General features: G+C 35.7%; 1 protein-coding gene across 2 annotated transcripts in view; it reads right to left on the minus strand.

The window, feature by feature from the left end:
• MINDY4 (MINDY lysine 48 deubiquitinase 4) overlaps positions 1-22,852 on the minus strand; it is an 80,433-nt gene that overhangs the window by 31,895 nt on the left and 25,686 nt on the right. For both annotated transcript variants that reach the window (XM_032182083.1, XM_032182084.1), the window contains 7 exons: positions 22,608-22,723; positions 21,373-21,489; positions 18,410-18,498; positions 13,487-13,588; positions 12,413-12,476; positions 10,975-11,040; positions 10,681-10,748 (listed from right to left, as the gene is read on the minus strand). In XM_032182083.1, the coding sequence (XP_032037974.1) occupies positions 10,681-10,748; positions 10,975-11,040; positions 12,413-12,476; positions 13,487-13,588; positions 18,410-18,498; positions 21,373-21,489; positions 22,608-22,723 (622 nt within the window). The remainder of the gene's footprint in view (positions 1-10,680; positions 10,749-10,974; positions 11,041-12,412; positions 12,477-13,486; positions 13,589-18,409; positions 18,499-21,372; positions 21,490-22,607; positions 22,724-22,852) is intronic.

Consider the following 22,852-nt stretch of genomic DNA (forward strand, 5'->3'; position numbering starts at 1 on the left):
CTCGATGGTCCGGATACAACTGCCAGCTTAGGAAGTCTCTGAATTACTGACTATCGGAAACATGGAGAAAATACCAGCACAATAATTGCACTATATTCACCCCGTTTCTTATGCAGTTTCCTTCAGCAGCTACAGCTTTCCACTATCAAAGACAGACTACTAGGCTGGATGGACTTTTGCTTTAATCCTAAATGGACAGTCTTATTAAATCCACATATCTCAGATAATTGTCAGATTGATGCTCTGCATTTACATAAGCCATGATGTAGACTATAGCCTGGGATAATGTTGAGCTGCAGACACAGGAAAAAGAAGATGACATGCTCTGACTGGTAAACTCTGGCCATCTCATATCTCCTTCACAGATAACCACATTTCTTAGTTCCTTCTTGGTTTCTCATACTTTTTGCAGTGGTAGCTTAGGAACCCAAAATCTAATCATAGTTTGACTAGGTTTATTGAGTCACAGACTAAGTTTACTGATGCATTTTCATTTTGTGCAAATATTGTTCTTTAAATTAAATAACTCTTCTCAGTCCTTCTTGTTTCCTTAGGCACACTTCCCTCCTATGTTGTAGAATATATTCATGTCCTGTCTCAATTTATTTTATTTTATTTTATTTGGTTAGAAAAGATAAACACTTTTTTTTGTGTCCTTTTATAAGACAAATTTCTCATTACCCTGGTCTTCTCTTCACCAATGCTTCTTCCAGCTTTAATGGGTGAGCCAATGGGTAACACAGTATTTCAATGAGGATATATCAGTACCTTGCACTATTCTGCAGTATTTCTTCACCTCCTCAAACTATTTACTGTAATACATCCTAAGAGCAGATCCAATGCTATTTTATATTGCTGGCTCAAAGACATCCTGTGCTCCTCAGCTTTTCTCAACTCTTTACCCTTCCATTTATAACTCATGGACTGTAACAGCACAGCAGTGAGTACTCTCTGTTTGCATGACCCTGTAGTTTCTGCAGTTAAAACAAATTCTTTTTTTATTGCCCTCAGCATGAAGCAAAGCCAACTCTCTGTACAGTATGATTCCTTTTCTGTATTGACAATGCCTTTCAATTTTGATTCATTAGTACATTTCATTAGCGCACCACTCCCTTCTCAGCATAACTGAAGGGAATATTAAGAAAGATTAATCTCAGAGTGATCACTGATCAACTTTATCAGTAACCTTCTCCTTGCTGATAACTCTTCTGAGCACCTTTCTTTATCACCCATACAATTTTTAAAAGATCTCTTATCTTCACATTAGTAAATGAATTCTCAGGTGGCATGAAATCAAGTGCAAAAACATCTTATTATCTCACCCTTAACTAATTTTATTCTGACGTTATTAGTTGTTGTTGTGTTTTGTTTGTTTTTGTTTATTTTTTCCAGTTTAACTAACAATTCTCTGTTTGATTCTATAATTGCATGCTTACTGAAGTTCAGATAGAATTCATTTATTTAATTTCCCATTTTAAAAAATCTGTTCTTTATCAAAGTAGAATATAAGTTCAGTCTTGTATAACCTATCTTCATTAAAAACAGACTGCATTCTCCACCACTTTCTATTTACCTTTGCAGTTAGTTACTCTCTTTTCAGAATTTTGCTTATATCTTTTCAACATGCTGAGTTAAGGACCAGGTTGCTTGGTTTGATTTTCCATCTTTCTTAAATGTAGGCATTGTTTGTTACTACAGTTATATGGTGACCTCTACTGTGAAAAAAGACATTAAGCATCTTTGTCATTGTATATGTTAAGTGTTAGTTTTGCCAGTATTTGGAGATGCATAGTATTCACTTCTCCAAATTTACTGCACCAGAGATACAAGGTAACTGCCTGTTTTAATGGGCCAAGCCATATAGTCTGACAGAGTAAGTAAGCTTCCAGGATCAAGCCCATTCATAAAGTCTACCAAAGCAAGAGATAGCTCAGAAAATCTTGCATTAGTTTAGAAGTGAGACCTAGGCAAAAAGACTTTTTTAACTTCTGTTCCACCTCCTACGTAATTAATACCATTTCTATGCATCGATTCCAATTAGTCATTCTGACCATTCCCTATATCATTCTCCTTAATGAAATTTAAAACAGAATATCCATTTGGATGTGGGGCATTCCTTATATTATTCCTAATGTCAGCCACATTCACCCAAAACTAAAACTTCACACTTTCCTGGTATCTTCTTATTGATGTTATAAGGGAATTGCTTGTTAATTTCCTTTACAAGTTTTGGGTCTGACCTTGTCTGAATCACATTATTCACCAAAATTCAGACTAACATTGCTAGAGCTATTTGTTGTTCGCCACACTTTTTTTCATTCATTTTAATTTTCTTTATTGTTCAGAAGATTCTCCAGAAAATGAGCTAAATTTTCTTCTTTTCAGTCATGTTCCTCAGCTTTATGATTTATCCTGATTAGTTCTAGAAGGAACTAGATGTAGCAGGGGAAACAGTATTTTCCCCCTGTTGCCATGTGAAATCTTTCTGTAGCAAACATCCTACCTCCCTTCACACTGTCCAATTCACAGTTCTATGGACCTATGCTGGTTACAGGCTTCCTGAATTTTATTAACAGGGAGACAAGGGTCACATGATGCTCTATTATTTGTGTAAATACTAGCTCTCCTTCTTTCTCTTCTTTCTTCTTTCTTCTCTTTCTTCTCTTTCTTTCTCAGTATATCAATCTCTTACCTAGTGAGATGTCAAACGGAAAGAATGCAACAACCCAGGACATCCTCTTTGTTTCCTTGATTCTCCCCCATTTGGCTGTGTTTGGTTTCATTTTTTCTATTTCCTTATCACTAGCTTTTCTTCTTTGTTCTTCAGTTCAGCAAACTTCTTTACATCTAATGCAATTCTTCCTCTTCTTGCCTTTGTGGTCATGTTTCCCCTTGGGTCCCATTCTGTATCTAACAGGCTCTATAGCTTGCTTATCTCTAGATCTTATTGACAGATGCATATGTTGGTGTTGAGTCACACCCTATTCTCTTTTATCTTGTCTTCAAAATCCCATTCTACCATCATCTCTAGGTTTATTCTTTAGTCCACAGATCATCTCTTCCTCAAGAAGATGACAGTAAGGTGACAGTTCAACAGTTCATAAATCAATACATTCCACGGCTTATCCAAGTTTGAGAGAATAAAAATCATAGCTTCAGATCTGTCTCTCACCCTCCTTTGAATGTTATTGAGGCTGTCTCAGTTACTACCCCTGACTTCTTGTTTTTCTTTGAAGGAGAAATATTAACTTCTTACAAGCAAACTCCCTTGTTTATTGCCTCTTAGCAGCTGAAGCTGCAATCTGTGCTTCATTAAGATTCCACTTAATAAAAGCAATGCCTGTCCAGTGATCACTCAGCTAGAAGGGCCTCTGTCCAATTCATACAACAGAGCACCAAAGACATGAAAGATCCTGAGGACTGCATGCAACCTATCAAGCAGCAGGTATAGAAATTCACTTACCCAAACAAACAAGGACTCGATTCTTCCCTACCAAGGTCTGGATCTCACACAAACTCTCCCATTTATTGTCCTCTCACTGCTCTTGGTAAATCTAATCTTGTGCTTCCTCCATGTTGTAAAGTCACAAACGGGTCTTAGAGAGATCCGAGACTCCCAAATATGGATTAGTCTGTTAGGTCTAGTTGCTTGTTTTTTTGCACTGTAACATAATTAGCAGCTGTTTCCCCTTAAAAATAACTGCTTCCCTATCTTTTTAAAACACCAAAAGACTAAATGGTAAAATACATGATTACATGTATTTATATTAGAGAGCTGTAAACACTGAGTGAAAACTGGTCACACACGTAATTTCCCCTTGCTGATGGTCTTCCAGGCGTTCTCAAGTGGGGGGAAACTGATTATGAAAAGCCATTTTCCCAGAAAACTGGCTAATAATAAAAAGCATATTTCCATCAATAATTGAGTATGCCTCATGTGACTGTATATTTTATGTGAACTTGCAATTGCTTTTGCCATTGGACAAGCCACATGATCGTTTCACATAAAGGTTTTTTTCACCAGCCAAACAACATGAGGAGACTTTAAAATGAGAATAAGCGCACTTTAGGGGAACTCTAAATTAGCAAATGGCTCTGTGACAGGAAAAGGTGTCAGTTAAAGAAAATGGATTGAGGGTGGAGGACCCATTGTTCCACCCACGATTCATGCACCAACACAATACCACTTTCTTTTTAATGTCCTATGTGATTGAAAGAGGTTAAATGTAAAGTAACATGTCAGAATCTAGGTTATTTCACAGTAAATGATATAGCTGGGAAAGATACAGAAAAAAAAAAAAAAAGGTTTGATAAAGATTACTACAGTGATGCTTATCTGATGTTATACCTTTCTTGATAAAAAGTTATCTTACTGAGTAAAGACCATCTTACTCTAGGGCCCCTGTCTTTCTCTCTGACAAAGGGCTTCTGATCTTTATTACAGAACATTGCTGTACTATAAATAAGTAGTGTAAATATGTAACAGTACATCTCACAGTGAAATGCTGTCCTACAGAGATAGAACAGGTCAAGACAGAACGGTCATATTGTACCAAAGCAGGAAGATTCTTGGCATATGTCTTGCAACCAAATAGTTACAGAACTACTGTTCATCAACCAAGTTGATGAACAAATATACATGAGCACAGTACATGGCATAACAATGACAACAGTGCAAAATTCTTCCGAGATCCTCTGAAGACCTAAAAATCAGTTTCCCCAGATGAACAACATACTCATTTAGGAAGGTATACTTTGGTTTATACATGCTGGTTCTGCAAATGCTGAATCTAGATCCTTTGCATAGCCAGAGAGGGATTGTAGCCACTGGTCCTTTAGCCTGTCTGATTAGGCTTTCCTTTCATGTGAAGTCTAAACAAGTCAAAATTTCTCTCCCCTATAACATGTCTGGTGCAGCTTTGCTTCATTTATTATGGAAAGGATTTTTTTTTTTTTTTTTGCAATTGAATATGTCTACTGAGCAGCCATCAACATGATTTGTGGCATTTATTACATGGAAGGATTAGAAAGAAAAAGTTCAGAAAAATGGTACCTGTCCTGGTTTCAGTTAGAACAGAGTTAATTTTCTTCCTAGTAGCTGGAGAATGCTATGTTTTGGCTTAGGATGAGAAGAGTGCTGATAAAACACCGATGTTTTAATTGTTGCAGAGCAGTGCTTATACTAAGCCAAGGACATCTCAGCTTCTTGCTCTGTCCTGCCAACAGGCAGGCTGAGGGTGCAGCAAGAGCTGGGAGGGGACAGACCCAGGACAGGTGACCCAAACTAGCCAAAGGGGTATTCCATACCATCTGATGTCATGCTAAACAATATATAGGGGTGGCTAGCCGGGGGAGGGCGGCTGGACTGCTCAGGGTTAGGCAGGGCATCGGTCAGCAGGTGGTGAGCAATTGCATTGTGCATCACTTGTTTGTACACATTATTAGTAGTAGTACTATTATCATTATTATTATTATTATTATTATTATTATTATTGTTATTATTATTATTGTTATTATTATTATTGTTATTATTATTTTCCTGTCTTATTAAACTGTCTTTATCTCAACTCATGGGCTTCACTTTACGTTTCTCTCCCCCATCCCAGAGAGGGAGGGGGGAGGGTGAGCAAACGGCTGTGTGGTGTTTAGCTGCCGGTCGGGTTAAACCACGACAGTACCACAGGAATGAAGGCTAAATGCTCAACACAGAATCTACCCTTACCTGTATGATTCCCCTTAGGAAAAACAAAACAAAACAAAACAAACAAACAAACAAACAAACAAAAATACTGTTAGATGGTGGAAGATTTCAGAAAACTAAGTTAGATTTCTAAATTACTAGTAACTAAGAACAGACTTAGTAGGTGTGATGAGGCCTCAATTCATAAGGAATCAAACCATTGTCCCATTTAAAAAAAGGCATTAGCTTTTTATTAGCCCACAACACCAAAACCTTCTAAGCTCACAAAGGGAAAACAACACAAATCATTTTGAAAGGGGTCTGTACACTTTTCTGGAAGAGAAAAGGCTACAGCAGGGGATTACATTAAAGAAAAATGTGTGGACTCATGTTTTACTAAGCTTATTAGCAAGTGGCCTGCTTAATGAAGTGCACAGCCTCCTCTTGACTTATAAAACTTTTTTTTTTTTTTTTAACAGATAGTGCCATTGTTTTCTGAATTCTCACAAAAACACTTCAGAGAAAAAAGTGAAGAGAGAGCCAAATGACCAGTGCTGACTGCAGCATTACACTTGCAGTCTGTTATCATTAAGTGATAAGGTATCTGTGCACGACTCAACTAAAGAGACCTGCAAACAGTGCTGATTTGATTGTACTGGTCACTGGTCAGCATATTTGTGAGTAAAACAGTGAGTCTGTCTTTCAGATGAAGCTCTCTTTAGTGTCTGCAGGTAGCTTGAAAATGGCAATACACTGCTTTTCTACAAAGGAATTTGACCTAAGGCATTTTCTTAGCTCTAATAGCTTCTAGTAATGATGGTTTTATTCAATAAAGTTATTACACAGATTAAGAAAAATATAGCAATGAAAACAGTGGGTCTGGTTGGCAAGAGGAAGAAATTTAAAAGCTTTTAGTGCTAGATGTGATGAGATGGTCCACACGGGAGCTCACAGCCTGCTTTTTAGCTTGGTCTCTCCCAGGTATATGGAAAACATCTCTTGGCTGTTAACAACATGAAGATTTTAGTACGTAGTTTGCACATTCAGGAAGATCAGTCCCCTGAGCAACTGTAACACGTCCACTATTTTTTAATTTTTCATTGGTTGTAAAAAAAAAAAAAAAAAAAAAGAAAAAAAAAGTTACAATTGTTAGTGACTAGCATTCCTTCCTGTACCAGAAGCAACAACACGTTCTGAGCAACTTCCTCAGGAATTCTCACTCCTCTTTGGCCATTTGTTATCAGTTCTACCAGTGATGATCATTAGCGTATGAAGTATGATAAACTCATTAGCAAAATCTACAAAGCAGTGCGAAACTCCGCATTTCCTGGCTGTGTGGGCCCATTAAATAAAAATACTTAGGGTTTTGGGGATTTAGGGTAATAGACCTAGCTGCAATCTGCAATTTCTGTTTACAAGAAAAACTTGGTAACAACGTAAAAATCATGGAGCCAGACCAAAGTCAGCCTAGACCAGCACCCAGCCAGCAGCAGCAGTAGCAAACATCAAGGCAGAACAAAAAGTTGGGCCACATGGAGGCTACATTCAGGCAGGTGGGTTTAAAATAACTGAAGCATGCACTTTCCAGTAAATTTATGTGACTTCCTTGATACTTCTGGTCTTCTCATCTCCCAGTACCAAAAGTTACTTATGCTACAGATGAAAAAGTAGCATTTTTTTTAAGGTTTTTAAATCTGAGGCTTGATAATTTCCCTGACAATCATGTTTTTAGACTGTGTGAAACAACATATAATCATTCCATATTAAACCTTGTCATGGATTTCCACATTTGTATCATATCCAAGTCAATGCTGAAGATGAAAGATTTAATCTGCTCTCACAGAAACTATTCCACGCTAAAGGGAAAACTTCTAGCTTTTGTCTTCCAGTGTGTTTGGGTTCTATTGTGTCTTTACTGACCTTGGGAGACAAGACCACATAGAAGATACGGTCATGTATTTATGCAAAACGCTATCGCCATTTTATTCTATTCTCTTATCACCGTAATTCCCAACACATTATTTCATTTTGGCTATCATAGAAAATTGGGCTGACATATTCAGAGAACTACTAGTAATGGTGCCAGAATTTCTCTCCTTTTACATAATAAACTTTTCAAAGCTCTTTGCTAGCTTAGTATCTTTGAGACTGTTTTTTCATTATGTATAATTCTTAGCAATATTAACATGTCACCTCCCATTTTATTGACCAGTCACTATAAGACAGAATTATTTGACTACATGTTGTATACAGTGTAGAGCCTCTTCATAAGTATATCTTTATATACAGGGGAGATAAGGGCATTTCAGAAGATGATTTATCTCATTCTAAGGTTGATATTTGATATGTCAAATGAATCATGACCTTTTTCTCTTTTTCTCTTTTTATAAGCATAAACGGAGCCTAGATGGAAATATCTCCATAGAATGTAAATAAAGATAAGATACAACATTATATAACAAAATAGTAAAAATCTAAGAAATAGGAGTCTAAACTAGTAATTCCCTCTCCAAACTCAGTGGAAAAAAAATAGGCACTGCCTATCAGCAATTCTCCCCATGTTTCTTGATATCTTTGGATGGGATGACTCCCTTAGAGAACGTTCTCTCTTCTCACTGATTACAGAGGGAGCTGGGAGGACTGGGCATAATTTTAGAAGGTTAAACCTAAGATGACATTCTTCCATTGCTGGCAGGATTGAGATCCTTCCGAATGGCCAGAAGTTAGTCAGAGAATAAAGAAGGTACAAATGGGTCTTTATCCTTATGAACACCACCAACTATCGCAGCTATCATTCCCAATTATTTGGCAGGATCACAACAGCATGAGGTCTTCCATCTGTACAGGTGTGGAAAGCATCTGCCTGAAGATCTGACTGCTCTAAGGCAGTCTGTATCCTTCATTTAATAAACCTCACCATTTAGTCTACATTCAGTGTTCTGTCTTTTAACCACTAATGAATGCTTCCCCACTATACAAAAGAATGTGTTATTATTTTATTCTAATTATGTCAGGAATTGCAAACTTAAGTAAATATTCATGAAACAGAAAATATTGGGAAGAATATTTCTGACAGAGAGAAACATTTCATCACTTATTAATCAGAATGTCAATGTTATATTTGTTAAATCAAATGTAAATGCTTTGTTTTCTTTTAGTTGGACATACCTTTACATCTTACACAATTCTGTTTTATGATAACCATGGAACAAGACTATTCTATCCTTAGGCTACAACTATCTTACAAAAAATATCAATTAATTATAAAAGAGAGATTTACCTATTTTTACCTCCTGACAGTCAACATTGTGGTCACAAACTAAAACATTTTAACATGATTTGAGAAATTAAAATATGCTGTTTTCTTAACAAAAATTAGATAATTTATCTAGCTTTTTCAATAGAATATGCACACAAACCAGGACAATTGAAACTTGGCATTTTCAATTTTATGTAGAAACTGATTTTCTCTTAAAAGACGGAGGTGAAAAAAGTGTCTTGGAAGGTCTACTGCTGGATGAAAATTCCATTGCGTAAAAAACTTCTCATTTGTCTTCAAATATTCATCCAGAACTATGCCAGTTATGTAAATAATGACTTATAATGCCTGTAACACCCACTAAATGGTACATATTTCTTGATGATATGAGCAGCGAGTTATTTGTCTTGATATTTGTAATATCCTAAGAGAAGTACTTTGACATAGCCATTCGAATCTATTACTGAAAATTACGTAAGTGAAATTTAGTTTGCACTTCTAAAACAAATCTTATGCAAAGTTTGCAAACACATTCCACTGTATCTAGTGACACAGAAAAATTCTTGTTTCTTATAAACAAAAGATAGGTACCTATGCAATGTATTACACTGTACCAAGCTAGAAGAGTAATGGTACTTTAAGATGAAGTTCTGTGAAAAAGTCATGATTCTTGCTCAGAAAATAACTACATTTTATAAACAATTCTGCCATTTTGAACTAGACTTGTAAAACTATTTAGATATCAAAAAATACAAATAGATGCTGTGAGGAATTTTTATCTTCAGTTTAGACCTGAAGTGCAATCACAGATAATTGACTGGCCTTGTCATAACATACTGTTAAAAATCGAGAAGAAAAAATAGTTTTTTTGTTTAAATTATTAAAGAATGTTTACCATTTTACAGCAAGCAAAGTAATGCAATCAATAGGAATTAGGAACACTGCTGTCTTTGATAATTCTACTAAGTGACAAGTATATTACCACTTGCTCAAATACCTTTAATAATGTAGACCTTTCTGCCTTAACTAGCTCAGAAAAAAATGAGAACGACATATGCTATAACATTATCATGTCATTCATGTCAGAGTGCAAAAGGGGAGATAAGCCAATGGTCTGTAGTGTTATTGTAAGCAAAACAAAAGAGGAAATGACAACAAAACCAAAAAATAATATATCTGTAAATGCTTTTAGGAAGTTCAGTGGGTGAGCAATTGAATGAACAAAATCAAATCAAATCTGGACTAAGTCATTATTTCTTTTCTAGACAATGTAGAGATGCAAGAAATAAAAGCACCATTCAACTTATACAAATCAAACCCGTGCTGCTTTCAAGTGCAGCTGCTCTTTTCATGTCAGTTGTTATTGTAAGTTGTCAAGGAACATTTTTCACTTGCAGATAATTCTAGGAGATTATTACAGAAGTAGAATTTGACAAAATGAAAAAAGCTGTCATATTCTGAGCCACACTTACCTTGTGTTTATGTTCCTGTGTTCTTAACTCCATCCATATTGGTGACCCACAACTAAGTATCTATTTAAAGGGTGATCTCAAGCTCACAACAACAACAATGAAAGACAAGATTAAATGTGTAAATCTAAGTAGCAATATCCCTATATTTAAAAGAGTAAGCATCAAGACAGATTAAAAAAGCCAGCAACTTCAGTACATCATGGCTGCTTTTTCGCTTTGCACACCTTGGTTGCTTTGCAGTTTATGCAAATGGATATAAAGACACTCACAGATTGATAGATCTTGATAAGATGACAGACACAGTCAGAAGAATGCACCCACAGGGGCCAATTTCAAACTGAAAAAGAAAAGAACTGTATTTACGTTGTTGTACATGTTTTTAAGCCCAATCCTAAGGAAATGTAAGCCAAACAAAGCAGAAAGAACTGTTCACATTTATGTTAAAACAGACTTTTTCACTCAATTTGTTAAAATGTGAAGCATGTTTTTGAAACTACATTCAAAAGACATTATATCAGACTGATAAATATGGACAGAAAGACTAGCAGCTGAATACATAGTACCTGGTGAATATTCTGCTGAAGAAGTACAATCAGATCTTCATATCTTGTGGAACTATGCAGTATTAGCTAGGAAGAAATATAAGGAAAAAAAAAAAAACTGAAACAATAACAATTCCTTTTTAAAACATAAAATTACATGAACATAGGGAAAACTTTAAATCTGAGTGGTTGGATTTCAACTAATATAAAATGGTTTAAAGATCTAATGAAATCTATCTCTTGATAAAAAATTGTATCTCAGCAATTCATATATTCTGAATTTATAGATGCTGCTTCTTACAGCTTTTAAGTTCATTGTGCAGCTAGCTTGCTTCACTTTTAATAGTTTATGCAAAACAACTCTTAGAACCTCAGAATAATGAAGCTTCAGAAGACACAAAAGCAGCAAGTAGCTCAGGAGCTTGTACCCATGCTGTGAGCTGTCTATAGCAGGTCTCATCAGAGCACTTCTTATTATACTTGGAGAATAGTCTCAAAAATATTCCTTTCTAACATGAAGTTCAGAGGACTTCACAGGTCCAGCCACTTACTTTCAAACTGTCTGTTTCTTTGTCTTTGTATCCTAACAGCAGTTATGGTGTTGTGGATACAGTGATGGGAAAGATCAAGCACTCTGACTTAGATTCCTGGCTCTATCAGGAGTTTCCTTTCCATCTCATTTTCACTGTGCCTATGTCCACATGATCTTTGATAAGCAGTACTTAGAGGTAGCACAGTAGTGCTAGTTGCATTCTGAAATGGCCAGCAGTTGAAAATTACTTTAACATATTAAATAATACATCTTTTCTCTTGGAAGAGCATATGATAGCCAAGTTTTTATGCTGCATTCACTCTATTTATACAGGTTTTCACTTTCAGCTGTTCCAAAAATGTCTAGTTCTGAAAAGTTGTTGACATGTTCATTCCTCCATTTGGGAGGCCAGTAATATTTCCTTAAACCACTAAAGTCTGGCTTACGGCATCAATATTTGCAAAGCCATTTGAGGGCTTCATATAGAAATAAAGGAACAACTGGAAAGTATTTTGCTATGTGGAGATACTGGGGGGGAAGGCAAAGAATTCTACATAAAACACAATAAAATACTGCTTTTTGCTGCTCACAGTTGCACTAGTTGACTTTAAAGGATCTGCTTTCATTTTTTACTGCATACCAAGAAAAGAAGGCACAGTTTATAAGCCTGAAAGGTAGATGGAACAAAAAGGACTTCACAAAGTCCAATTGCCCACAGGCAGTGGGACACTTCAGAGCCAGAAAGACTATCGGATTTTGTTATTTCCTATTGGTTTTTGGATGCCAAGTAAATAATGTGACATTAAAGGTTTAAAAACACTTAAGAGAAACATAGGATATATGGAAATCAATTTCATTGTGCTAAAATAAGAAAAGCTACAAAAAGGATATACGGAAAATGTTACTGCAAGTTACAAAGAGCCTTACAGTTTCTAAGATTCCATCTGCCTTGTATTTTCCTATGGGAGTGAACTGCTGTCTTCCTGATGGCCTAAATAGGATATTCAAACAAAACCAAAGCTCATGTTAAAAGGACCACAATCACATTAAAGAGATATCAACATCGTATATGAACTGAATGATGAACCAAAGATTTTGTACTATTATTATTTAAATTACTTAAAGCAAACAAACAAGCAAGCAAGCAAACAGACAACCTCTTGCATAATAAGCTAATGTTAGGTATTCAACACATTTATCAATAAAACATTTACTTTAGCTGTGTTCTCTCAGTCTATCTAATATGAATTACAAGTTTCTCTATAGAGAAGGAGGATAAACGTAGGTTTAAGATGTTAAAGACAGTTTGTATTGCAGAAGAATATGAGAGAAATGACATTAAAACAGAAGCAACAGAACAGATGTACAATATCATCACAGAGGAAATATTTTATAAACGGAAAACATTCAAAATATCATTGGAAATATCTTTGAATTTGTTGCTTCTATTTTAGGTTTGAAGAAGAACTTCTGGGTCCAGAAGCTTGTAAGTTATTTTTCAGCTATCTTAGTTGAGCTAATAAAAGAAATAATTTCTTCTTGCAAAACCTAGCTCAGTTAAAAATATAGTGTAGGATTCGGTACAGTCAAAGCTAGCTAGCAAAAAGCTAGATGTACTGTCTACAAACAGCCTAATTGCTTATCATTAACTAAGCAACTTAGGCAGCTGCAGGAAAATGAAATTAATTCCAGCCATAATAGAATATCCTGCAGTATAAACCTGCAGGAGTAAATTTTTGCTTCTGGATCAATAACTCTTGGTAGAGATTTTGCAGGAATTCTAGCCTTGATGAAATCCACAAGGATATTTTACAGCAATTTCAGAGAGTTTGGTGATGTCCCAGTTACTGGGATAGCAGAAATGGCATTTTCCTTTTCTCCCTAAGCCATTTTAGACTATATAAATACATCTTAAGGAAGTTCCATTTGTGCACTATGTATATGTATAACAGACTGTATAACAGACACAATTATAGCAGTGTTGTGCATTCTCCTACTTACAGTGCCACAACTGCTTTTTCATTGCCTCCTGCACGCCACAGTATGTCTGCAAGAGCCATGGTGAGGCATTTGGTCCTGTGCACTTCTGAAGGCTGAAGACAGCTGTGGTCCAGGAAATGCAAGATACAGAGATTATCAGTGTGTACTGAGAAGTTTACTTATTAGACAGCAACGTGCCCCAGTTAAAGTATGCACAGATTCATAGCAGTTTTTAACAATTGATATAAGAAAAAAAATAATAAACAAAAAAACACACTTTTTTTTTTTTTAATAAAGAGATTATTTAGGTGTTGTAAGGCTCCAGCACGCAACCTCAGAAAATTATCATTTATGAATCTCAATTGCTTCTATAGTCAAGAAAAAGAGTTAGACAACTCTGAAGGCCACTTCAAAAAATCATTTCAGTTGAACAGCAAGCCACTATGGTTACTGGAAAAATACACCAGGTGTATGACACAGTTGAATCCAAACTTTCTTTGAGGTTTACACATCTGAATGAGACACTATGAGAGCATTTACTGTGCACACGGCCTGAAGACTTCTCAATACTGGACTGAACAGGCGATAGGAGGGCTTGGCGCTGCTGTTCTGTATCTAAATTGCTCTAAGTGGGGAGTTATAACTGAAGTGGCCAATGGAATGTGGTCTTTCTGGAATCATTCTTTGGAGTGTCTTTGGAGTGAACCACCTTAAATCTCATTCTAGTCATCTAAGAAGGTACCTTGGATCTCATTGAAAATAATTACATACAGTAAATAGAGCTGTATCTAGAATTTTCTGCTTAGATTTCCGGTAAAACAAACTCTGGACACAGTGGGTAGGTCTCTTCTGCAGTCAGAAGCAAAATGAGAATTTGAGGGAAATGTAATTCATCTAGGTCAAGAGTTAACAGCAATCTGTTGCATTTGGGGGATCTGATTGAGCTCATGTGACTCACAGTGATCGTTAGACTGCTGCTATGGGTATTTAAGCCAAGGAAATGAAAGCTTGCTGGTCTATGTCTATATGTTCTATGACAATAATCCTTTAATACAGGTGAATATTAGATATGACACACACAATCTAAACTTGTAGAAGACTAATACTAAAAATGGTACCAGATGTACAAGTAGTGAATAATAATTAAAAAATAATTTAAAAAAATATTATAATTAAGCTCAATGGATCGAAGTTAACAAAGGACTAAATGAAGTATGAACAACAACTGGCACTGTTCATACGCAGATCTATAATCATATACCGAAAACTAATCTACTAAAAGAAATAGTAACGGCTCTTTCAGAATACATATTTATAGCTGGTTAGGCAAAAATACAGTTACATGTACTTTAGGGAACAATACTGGACATGCAAAAAAATGGACAAGATAAGTTAGTACATCATTAAATCCATTATAAAAATGTTTGAATATTCTGTATTAGGATTGTTTTATACATTCATACATAATTTCTAGTTTATGAGGGTCTTCATAATTAATTTATTTTTTAAGCTTTGATTTCTTAACTTATTTTCAAATCTACACCATAATGTTCCTACTTAGCAATAAACTTTAACTAAAATACCTTTTGCAGTAAACATTGTTCTTTACATTTTTTAAATAAGGTAAGTAAGATTCCAAAGTGGTGACCTAAAATATTATCATAACTGACCCAGTATTGGTCTGTGGAGTCCCACTGATTCTGATTCATTTACGTGCTTGGCTTGGAACATACACAATGATGTGCAAAACTATTGAAGGCTTAGTTGTATGTTGATCCCAGACACGTAAGCAATGATGCCAGCACCACATTTCCTACAAATTGCATTTTGTGAAGTCATTCAGTACCTCCTGTTATTCTAAATTCCAAGTTGTGAATTGAGAAATAAACAACTTTGAAACCAAAACTCAGAAAACTAGCAGAAAAGTAGCACATCGGAGAATAAAACCCAACTTATATGAGCCTTTATATATTGCATGAAGAAGTAGACAACAGATCCATCTCCCTGTAAAACACAAAACTGAATTTTTCTCTACTGGTTTCAGGAATGGCAGTCTTTGAAATTCAGATATTATCAGTCATGGGAGATGATATCAAAACCTGTTCCCAGCATTTGAGTAAAAGATCTAATAACTGGAAGACCAAACAAGAAACACCAAAGATCAAAAAAATTAAACACCCTTTCAATTCCAATGTCTGTTTCGAATATAATATGCATTTAGAAAATGTTTCCTTTCTGAAGGATGTGAGATATGGGAAATAATAGGTGACAGTTTTCAAGTAAAAAATAAAAAATAAATCACAGTTTTTTCTTATCTCTGCCTGTGTTCTAACACAGACATTGAAATTTATGGGATGCATAGCAATTAATTTATTTGTCTGAAGAGGTAGCAGAATAAGAAGGATACATGATAATTATTTCTAGAACTGTCAAGAAGTCTGAAGTCAAACATTTATTGTGAAGTGTCTAACACTTTGAAAATTTAGGTTAGAATTAAATAGGAATACTAATCCTCTAATTTCAAGCTCTGGGACTCCCCTTTCCTTCTGCTTGACTAAGAGTTTCTGCCCATGGCAAACACATCATAAGAAAAATATGCTTATCTTGTGAGTAAAACAGTCCATCTTGCTCTTCATTTTTAGGAGCCTGAAGCTTTTTAGCATTTCTGTGCATCAAGACAAAGAGCTCAGCTGCTCACCTGAAATTCCTTGGAGACTTTTGGCATACTTTAGCAGCATTTTTCATATACAAAATATGTAAAAACAAAATACTTTAAAACCATGTGCATAATTGGAGGAGAGAAAAAGGAGAGGCAAATACTGCCAAGTACACAGGATAGGTAGTAGCTGGCATGATCTGGGGCACTTATAGGTTAAGCAATCTGGCCTCAACCCACTTATTTGGGTGCTACATGTTTCCATGACATTTACCATTACTTCATCATGATGAAAGAGTAAAAAGTTAACAGCTTTAAGGGTGTTACTAAAGGGTGATTTGAGACTCAAGGTGCTCAAAGAGCAGATAATCAAAGGCTGTCTACTTCTGTGGAGATTCTTGGTCATAATATCTAAACGTGTATTGATTTTCTGCCTTGAAAAATCTATCATCATTATAATCTGAGTTAGAATAATTGTTGTACTGCTAGCTAATTTTTGCACCAATCAGCAGGTGATTTCTGAGTTGATATATTACTAGTTGGAAAATATTTGCAAAGTTCGAATAGTTTCTCCCTGTACTGTTAATAACTTTATTCCTCTATATCTCAAATGAATGATCTCTGTATTCCCATAAATAAATAAAAATAAATGTGCAAATACTCATTGACTGAATTCTTGAGAAAATTCTCAAACTATTGGCATGACTTTTAAGATATTTTGTAAGCATTGTTAGTTAATTTTAAACATCTGCTCTTAAATGTAGGCTATGTAGGTGGATTACAGACAGATGTGATGTTCTGAAAGTACCGAATAGAAAAAGGAAGAGGAACTAAACTACATAATATTATAGAATTAACATGTTATTACACTCTGAATATGTTTCATAGCACTGAACCCATCTCTTTATCAGTCTATTCTAATTATCCTGAAGTGACTTTAAAGAACCGCTAATTCTGAAGTGAGGAATTTATAGTATCTCATTCGCTTGGACCCTTTTCTTGAGGTCCACAAGCAGTCAGTGTTGCTAATACCTAGCAACAACAATAGTAGCAGACATTGTAAAACTTTCAATATTTTATTTAGATTTTGAGCCTGATTCTCAATGTTTCTAATGCCTTACATTGAGGCATCTCATTTCAGGACTGCCTACCAACTACGACTTCTGGACTTGTGCACCTGTGCAGGCCTCTTAGGCCCTGGTAATCTTTCGATTAATTGTCACCTCCCATCCTTAGGGCTAAAACAGATAATGATTTCCATTACTGATAAAAACAGCCCAAGCAATTAATTTCCATCAAGTGTCAGACACCTAAAAGTAAAGAAAAGTCAACAGAGACCCTATTAACTTTCCAAAATAGTTCCAATCAGAAAAGGTGGGCATTCAAGGCCAAATTTTTACATATGAAGGAACTTTTTACATTCCAAGGTTGCTTTATGAAGTCCAAGTGAAATATCATCACAAAAGTTTTTCTGCTGACTAAATCACTGTCACTGTGTCACCCACAAAGAACAGGAGGTAGTGGCAATGTAAACCAGTAAAATACTGGTTCATAATGAACAAACTGTACCTGTAAAGCGCAGGAAAGGTTTGTGATTTATTTATTTTTTTCTGTTTCTTAATGGACTTAATTGTTTACTGCAAAACAACAAACAAACAAACAAAAAGGCAAACACAGCAGGCCTGTTCATAAAGTAATTTTTTACTCTTCTCCAACTTTCCATTGAATAAGTTCTGCTTGCGTAGCAAAGTGACAAATGTAGGAATATTGTCAGAATAGCAGTATAAGCAATTTTCCTTAATGCTAACATTACTTAAAATTATTTCTACAAAGTAAATGGAAAACTCATACAGAATTTAAATTCTGTTAAGTGTTTTACTTTGAAAGACAAAACACAGCTGTAAGGAACAACAACAACAAAAAATAATCAAACTTTTAAATTTCATCCTTATTGAGATTCTCGGTGTCAAAAATTGCATGAATTTCATGGTCTTTCAAACCTTGATTACATTTCCATTGAAATCACATCTCTATGGAATCTCAAAGTTAAATAATTTTAATTGTCCACAATTAAAGCTGTTGGTAATTTCAAAAATAAAACACAAACCTTTAAATTTCTACAGTTAAAAGAGAAGTAAATGCAAAATTCACAAGCTACCTTAATTCTCTCTCAGAGACAAAGAAAAGCTCAATAAGTTCAAATTCAAAAAGGTTCCCGGGTGGTTGCATCACAGAAAAACTTTTTTTCGCTTCTGTACAGAAAAGCCTTCTATTGTCAATTGACTTACCGAGCATCTTTATTCCTGTTACTGTCTCCAAAGATAAGCTGCTGTAGGACACATGCTTGAACTGCTGCCAGCACTCCACATGGGCCACCCTGAGGGAAATAGTAGGACACTTCATGAGCAAAACACTTTGCACTGTTTGATGCTAGAGAAAACTATTTTGCAAGCCATGTGTTTGCATTCAGGTTTAATCCATCCTTTCATCCCTCTTCCTATCCATGACTTTGCAATGCTCTCTGTTGCTCTCTGTTTTTTTGCAAGCCACTGAAAATGAGTATTACTCACTGGTATTGTGTTTCCCATCTATTTTTCCTGAAAATAACTAGAACATGCCCCACTGATATCTATAATATCAAAGGAAAATTTTGTGTTTTAAAGTCTGTTCTGTGATCATGCAAGCAAACAAAAGATCTCCTGATTCCTATTGAGCCAAAAACTACCTTCACTTTTAGTTAAAAAACAAAACAAAAACCACAATCTGACTGTTTTCCGAAGGGTGAAATTAAATCTTTCCCTTTAAACTCCTCTGAGGTCCATGCCTCCCCTCAAATTCCCACTTCCATCACTAAACAAATATTTCAGTTTTATGTATAGTCCTTTGCACTGGGAAGCTGTCTCACTGCAGAAGAGGAAGAAAATGAAAGAATTTGTACCTTCAAAAAATCAATGTTGGAAAAATCACAATACCAAGACATACAATTTTAACATGAAATGTTATGGAAAACTGATTAATGGCCATTGTGACAGACTGTGGGATGGTGTAGCAATGCATCTCCTTCTCCTTTCATATTCCCTGCCACCCAGATTATCTTATTCCACTGAATGACTGAGACCTGTTCCTATATGTTAACTGTATGGCAAGGGCAGCAGCACAAGCTGACCTGAGAAGGAAATGGTATGTCCTCTTCTCATCTAGAGTACATCATCCAACACAACTCTCCTTCCCTTGTCACTCAGTGACACCCACCCCAGCCACCATCTATTCTATTATTTGTTCCAGTAGTTTGTTGAGGAGACACAGAAAAGCCATCATTTGTCTGGAACACCTATGTGCAGATGGAGCAGGCTCAGCAGGTCATAAGACTAACATCATGGATACCACAACACCACATTTACCACATTGGTAGTGCTGTCAGTCACTGCAACTTAACAGAATCAACATAATAAATCCTACAGAAGCTCTCCCATGTGTCTGTCAGCACATGCTACCATTCCCACAAATGGGTTCATTCTTGACATTAAAGTCTATTACTTAAACTCAGGGCCGCCCTAAAATGACATCACATAGAAGCTGACATACCAATGCTAGCTTTGTCTGCCAAGGTGAAGTAAGATAAATAATGAGGATAAGAAAGCACAGAACACCCAGAAGATTCTCTGGAAAGTTTATGCTCAGATTTCAGCCCGTGTCAAATCTATGCTGCTGTTACTGTCCATAACATGACCCAGGATCACACTGCTTTCCCCGTGATTTCCTGCGTAGAGCACAGAATCACAGGCTGGTTGAGCTTGGAAGGGACCTCAAGAGGTCATACAGTTCAAGCCCCCCACTCAATAAGGGCTACATTGAGCATGTTGTCATGACACAATCACATAACAAAGGTCCTATAATCCAAAAATAAATTAGATATTGATACCTTCTATTTTCTCATTTATATTATACATATACTATTTCTCTATAGTTATCTACATATCTAATGAGTGAATTTTCTGAAATATATTAAGGAAAAAGCAAGGTTTACTTCAGCCCACCAAAAAGCCTCTCAGTCCAAATTAATAATAATAATAAAAAATAAAAAATACAGGAAACATTCCATATATGTTCTTATAGAACCACAAAAACCTAATGTAAGGATAGAATTAAAAAAATCTTTCAGCTGAAATGAATTTTGGAAGTGAGGAGGAATATATTCACTATCTGAAATAAACACATTTATGCAGAACATTCTTTTTTTCCCATTTACTATTTACCAGAGCAGTATTACTGTCATAGTTCCTTTTGGAGTTTAAATTAACATTTAATATCCTTTTTTTTTTTTTTTCACTAGGTTTTATTCAAACATAAACAGTTATCTTCTAAGATCATCAGCCTAATGAAATGCTTCACTAGACTACATAAATTCATTAAACATCTAAATTATGTTTATTAGCTCTTGTCCTTGCCCCAGATCCTCTCTTCCTCTCAATTCTTTATAGCAGTAGTACATCATAGTTCCTCTCAGGCTATTTGAAGATTTTCTGCATCAGAAGCCTGATGAATGTTTTGTAATGAGGAGTTTACTCCTTCCCATGTCTCCTTTGTACTGAAGATCTCAGATCCTTGCTTTTAAGACAACCTGTGCATGGGTATCACAGGAGCATGTGAATAGTCTCAGGGCAGGGAGGGGCATAAGCGTTAAGCTGTAAATCAGGAGGATGCATTTTTCTATGGGATCTGCACATGGAGGCAGCTACACATCACATCCCTTGCATGAGATCCCTGGTCTGTCCCTATGTATCAGTCAGATTAGAATCCAGGCTGATCAGCTGCCTGCACAGGGTAAGATCCCTTTTAAAACATGTTAAACTTTCCCCCACAATTCCTTTTTCCCTTAATCTCCACCCTGACTTTATCTTGATATATCTCCTTTTATTCTTGTACCTTCACTAGCTCTCAGCTGAAGTGGCTTGTCTTCCTCTGTACAAATAAGCTCCCCAACACACCGCACCCCTTAGTACCAATTTCTGTAGCTACTTTACATTTTCCTCAGAAATATTCTCTCCTTCTCAAGTCTCCTAACATGACCTGACAAGGTGACATCATCAGCAATAGTAAAAGCAATAATAAGCAGCAATAGTAAAGAAAGAGAAGACTCTGAAAGACTTTTTTTTTTTTCCACTGCTGAAACACACAGCCTCTGTAAACTTGGTGTAAAATGCAAAGATCACTTTTTTTTTTTTTCTTTTAAGGAAGCCATTTACGTTACCTTTTTTTGCACAATGCCATATTTTAACTGAGGTATGTTATTAAATGTAAAACTCTGTATTTTCCATTCTTCACTGAAGCAACAAAGACTGGAGCCAAACAAAAGATTTTTTAATTCCTATTAAAAAAAGAAAAGAAAGAAAAGTTCTCATTTTAAAAATAAATCCGAAACACGCTTATGTTTTCCTGCAGTAGTTTGTAGAAAAGAAAGGAGTGTGGCTGGGTAATGACTAACTCACTATAGCCACCCTTTTCTGTTTTATACTTAACCGTAAATAGCAACTCTCAAATGAAACAGAGTAATTTTTTCCTTTTCCTGCAATATTACTTCAACTCATAATGCTATGTGTTGCTGAGCATTAGGAAACTGTTTATGCAGATTGTCTGGGCAGTTTCCCATGAAAGCATTACAGAATAATGTCTTAAAGTAAACAGCTAGAAAAGCAAGGGTTACTAAAGGTTTACGTTAGGGAGAAAAGGAGCCTGCTGGGCACTGTATGGAGAAAAGGCAGACTATTTGGCTCGTCAAAGTTGTTGGTATGAGACAAATGTTATTCAAAGGTTTGATTGCTCTATGTCTGTTAGCTTATCAGCCTATGCCAAATTCAGATCTTGGCCCTGAACAACTGCAGACCACTACTATTCAGGAACAGCTAAACTAAAGAAATTGTATTCATTCTAAAGGAAGACTGAGTAAATAAGAACTCGCTGCTTGGTGTTTGCATAGTTACTCATGTCTTTGATGTAGAAATGGAGTTGGAAGAAATCCTCATTATCTTTCTTTTTTTTTTTTGTCTGAACTGGGAGAGAAAAAATTAAAAGTACTTAATGTTTCCATCGCTGCTCAAAACAAGGAAGATAAGCTAGGGAGAAACACTGATGAACCACTGTCAATTTAAAAAGCAGGTAAACAAGCACATGTAAAACTGACTAGGTGACTAGCGGCATTAACACAATAATACACACTTCTATAGTGAAAGCTGTTTTCCATGGTTCCAGTGGCTGATACATTCTCACATGCTCTTCTAGTATTTTTCTGAATTTTGGTCAGGCATCTCTACATTACTTTTTACATTACTACATCTGAATACCACATAAGGATACTGAAGAATGAATATAGCACATATTAAATCACACACAAGCACATAACACAGATTAATCCATTGCAGCTTTGACTAACTTAGCAGAAATAATGTTTTCACACATCTATTTGTATATACCGTCAGTTAGTCTTACTTTTGCAAGCGAGATATCAATTGCCTTTGATACTGATACTTCTTGAAGCATATGCAGTGTTGAAAGATTCAGGTTCTTACTGACTTCTCCAGTTGTTGCTTCATCCTCAACATCAACTGAAAGTAAAAAAAAAAAACAACAAACAAACAATAACAACAAAAAAATACCATGTAATATGTTGGATGAAAAACTTCATGTCTGTTTCCCCAATAAGGCTTTGGGTCAGGGGGTTATCAAAATGACAG

The sequence above is a fragment of the Aythya fuligula genome, chromosome 2 (assembly GCF_009819795.1).
Source record: "Aythya fuligula isolate bAytFul2 chromosome 2, bAytFul2.pri, whole genome shotgun sequence".
Classification (NCBI taxonomy): Eukaryota; Metazoa; Chordata; class Aves; order Anseriformes; family Anatidae; genus Aythya; species Aythya fuligula.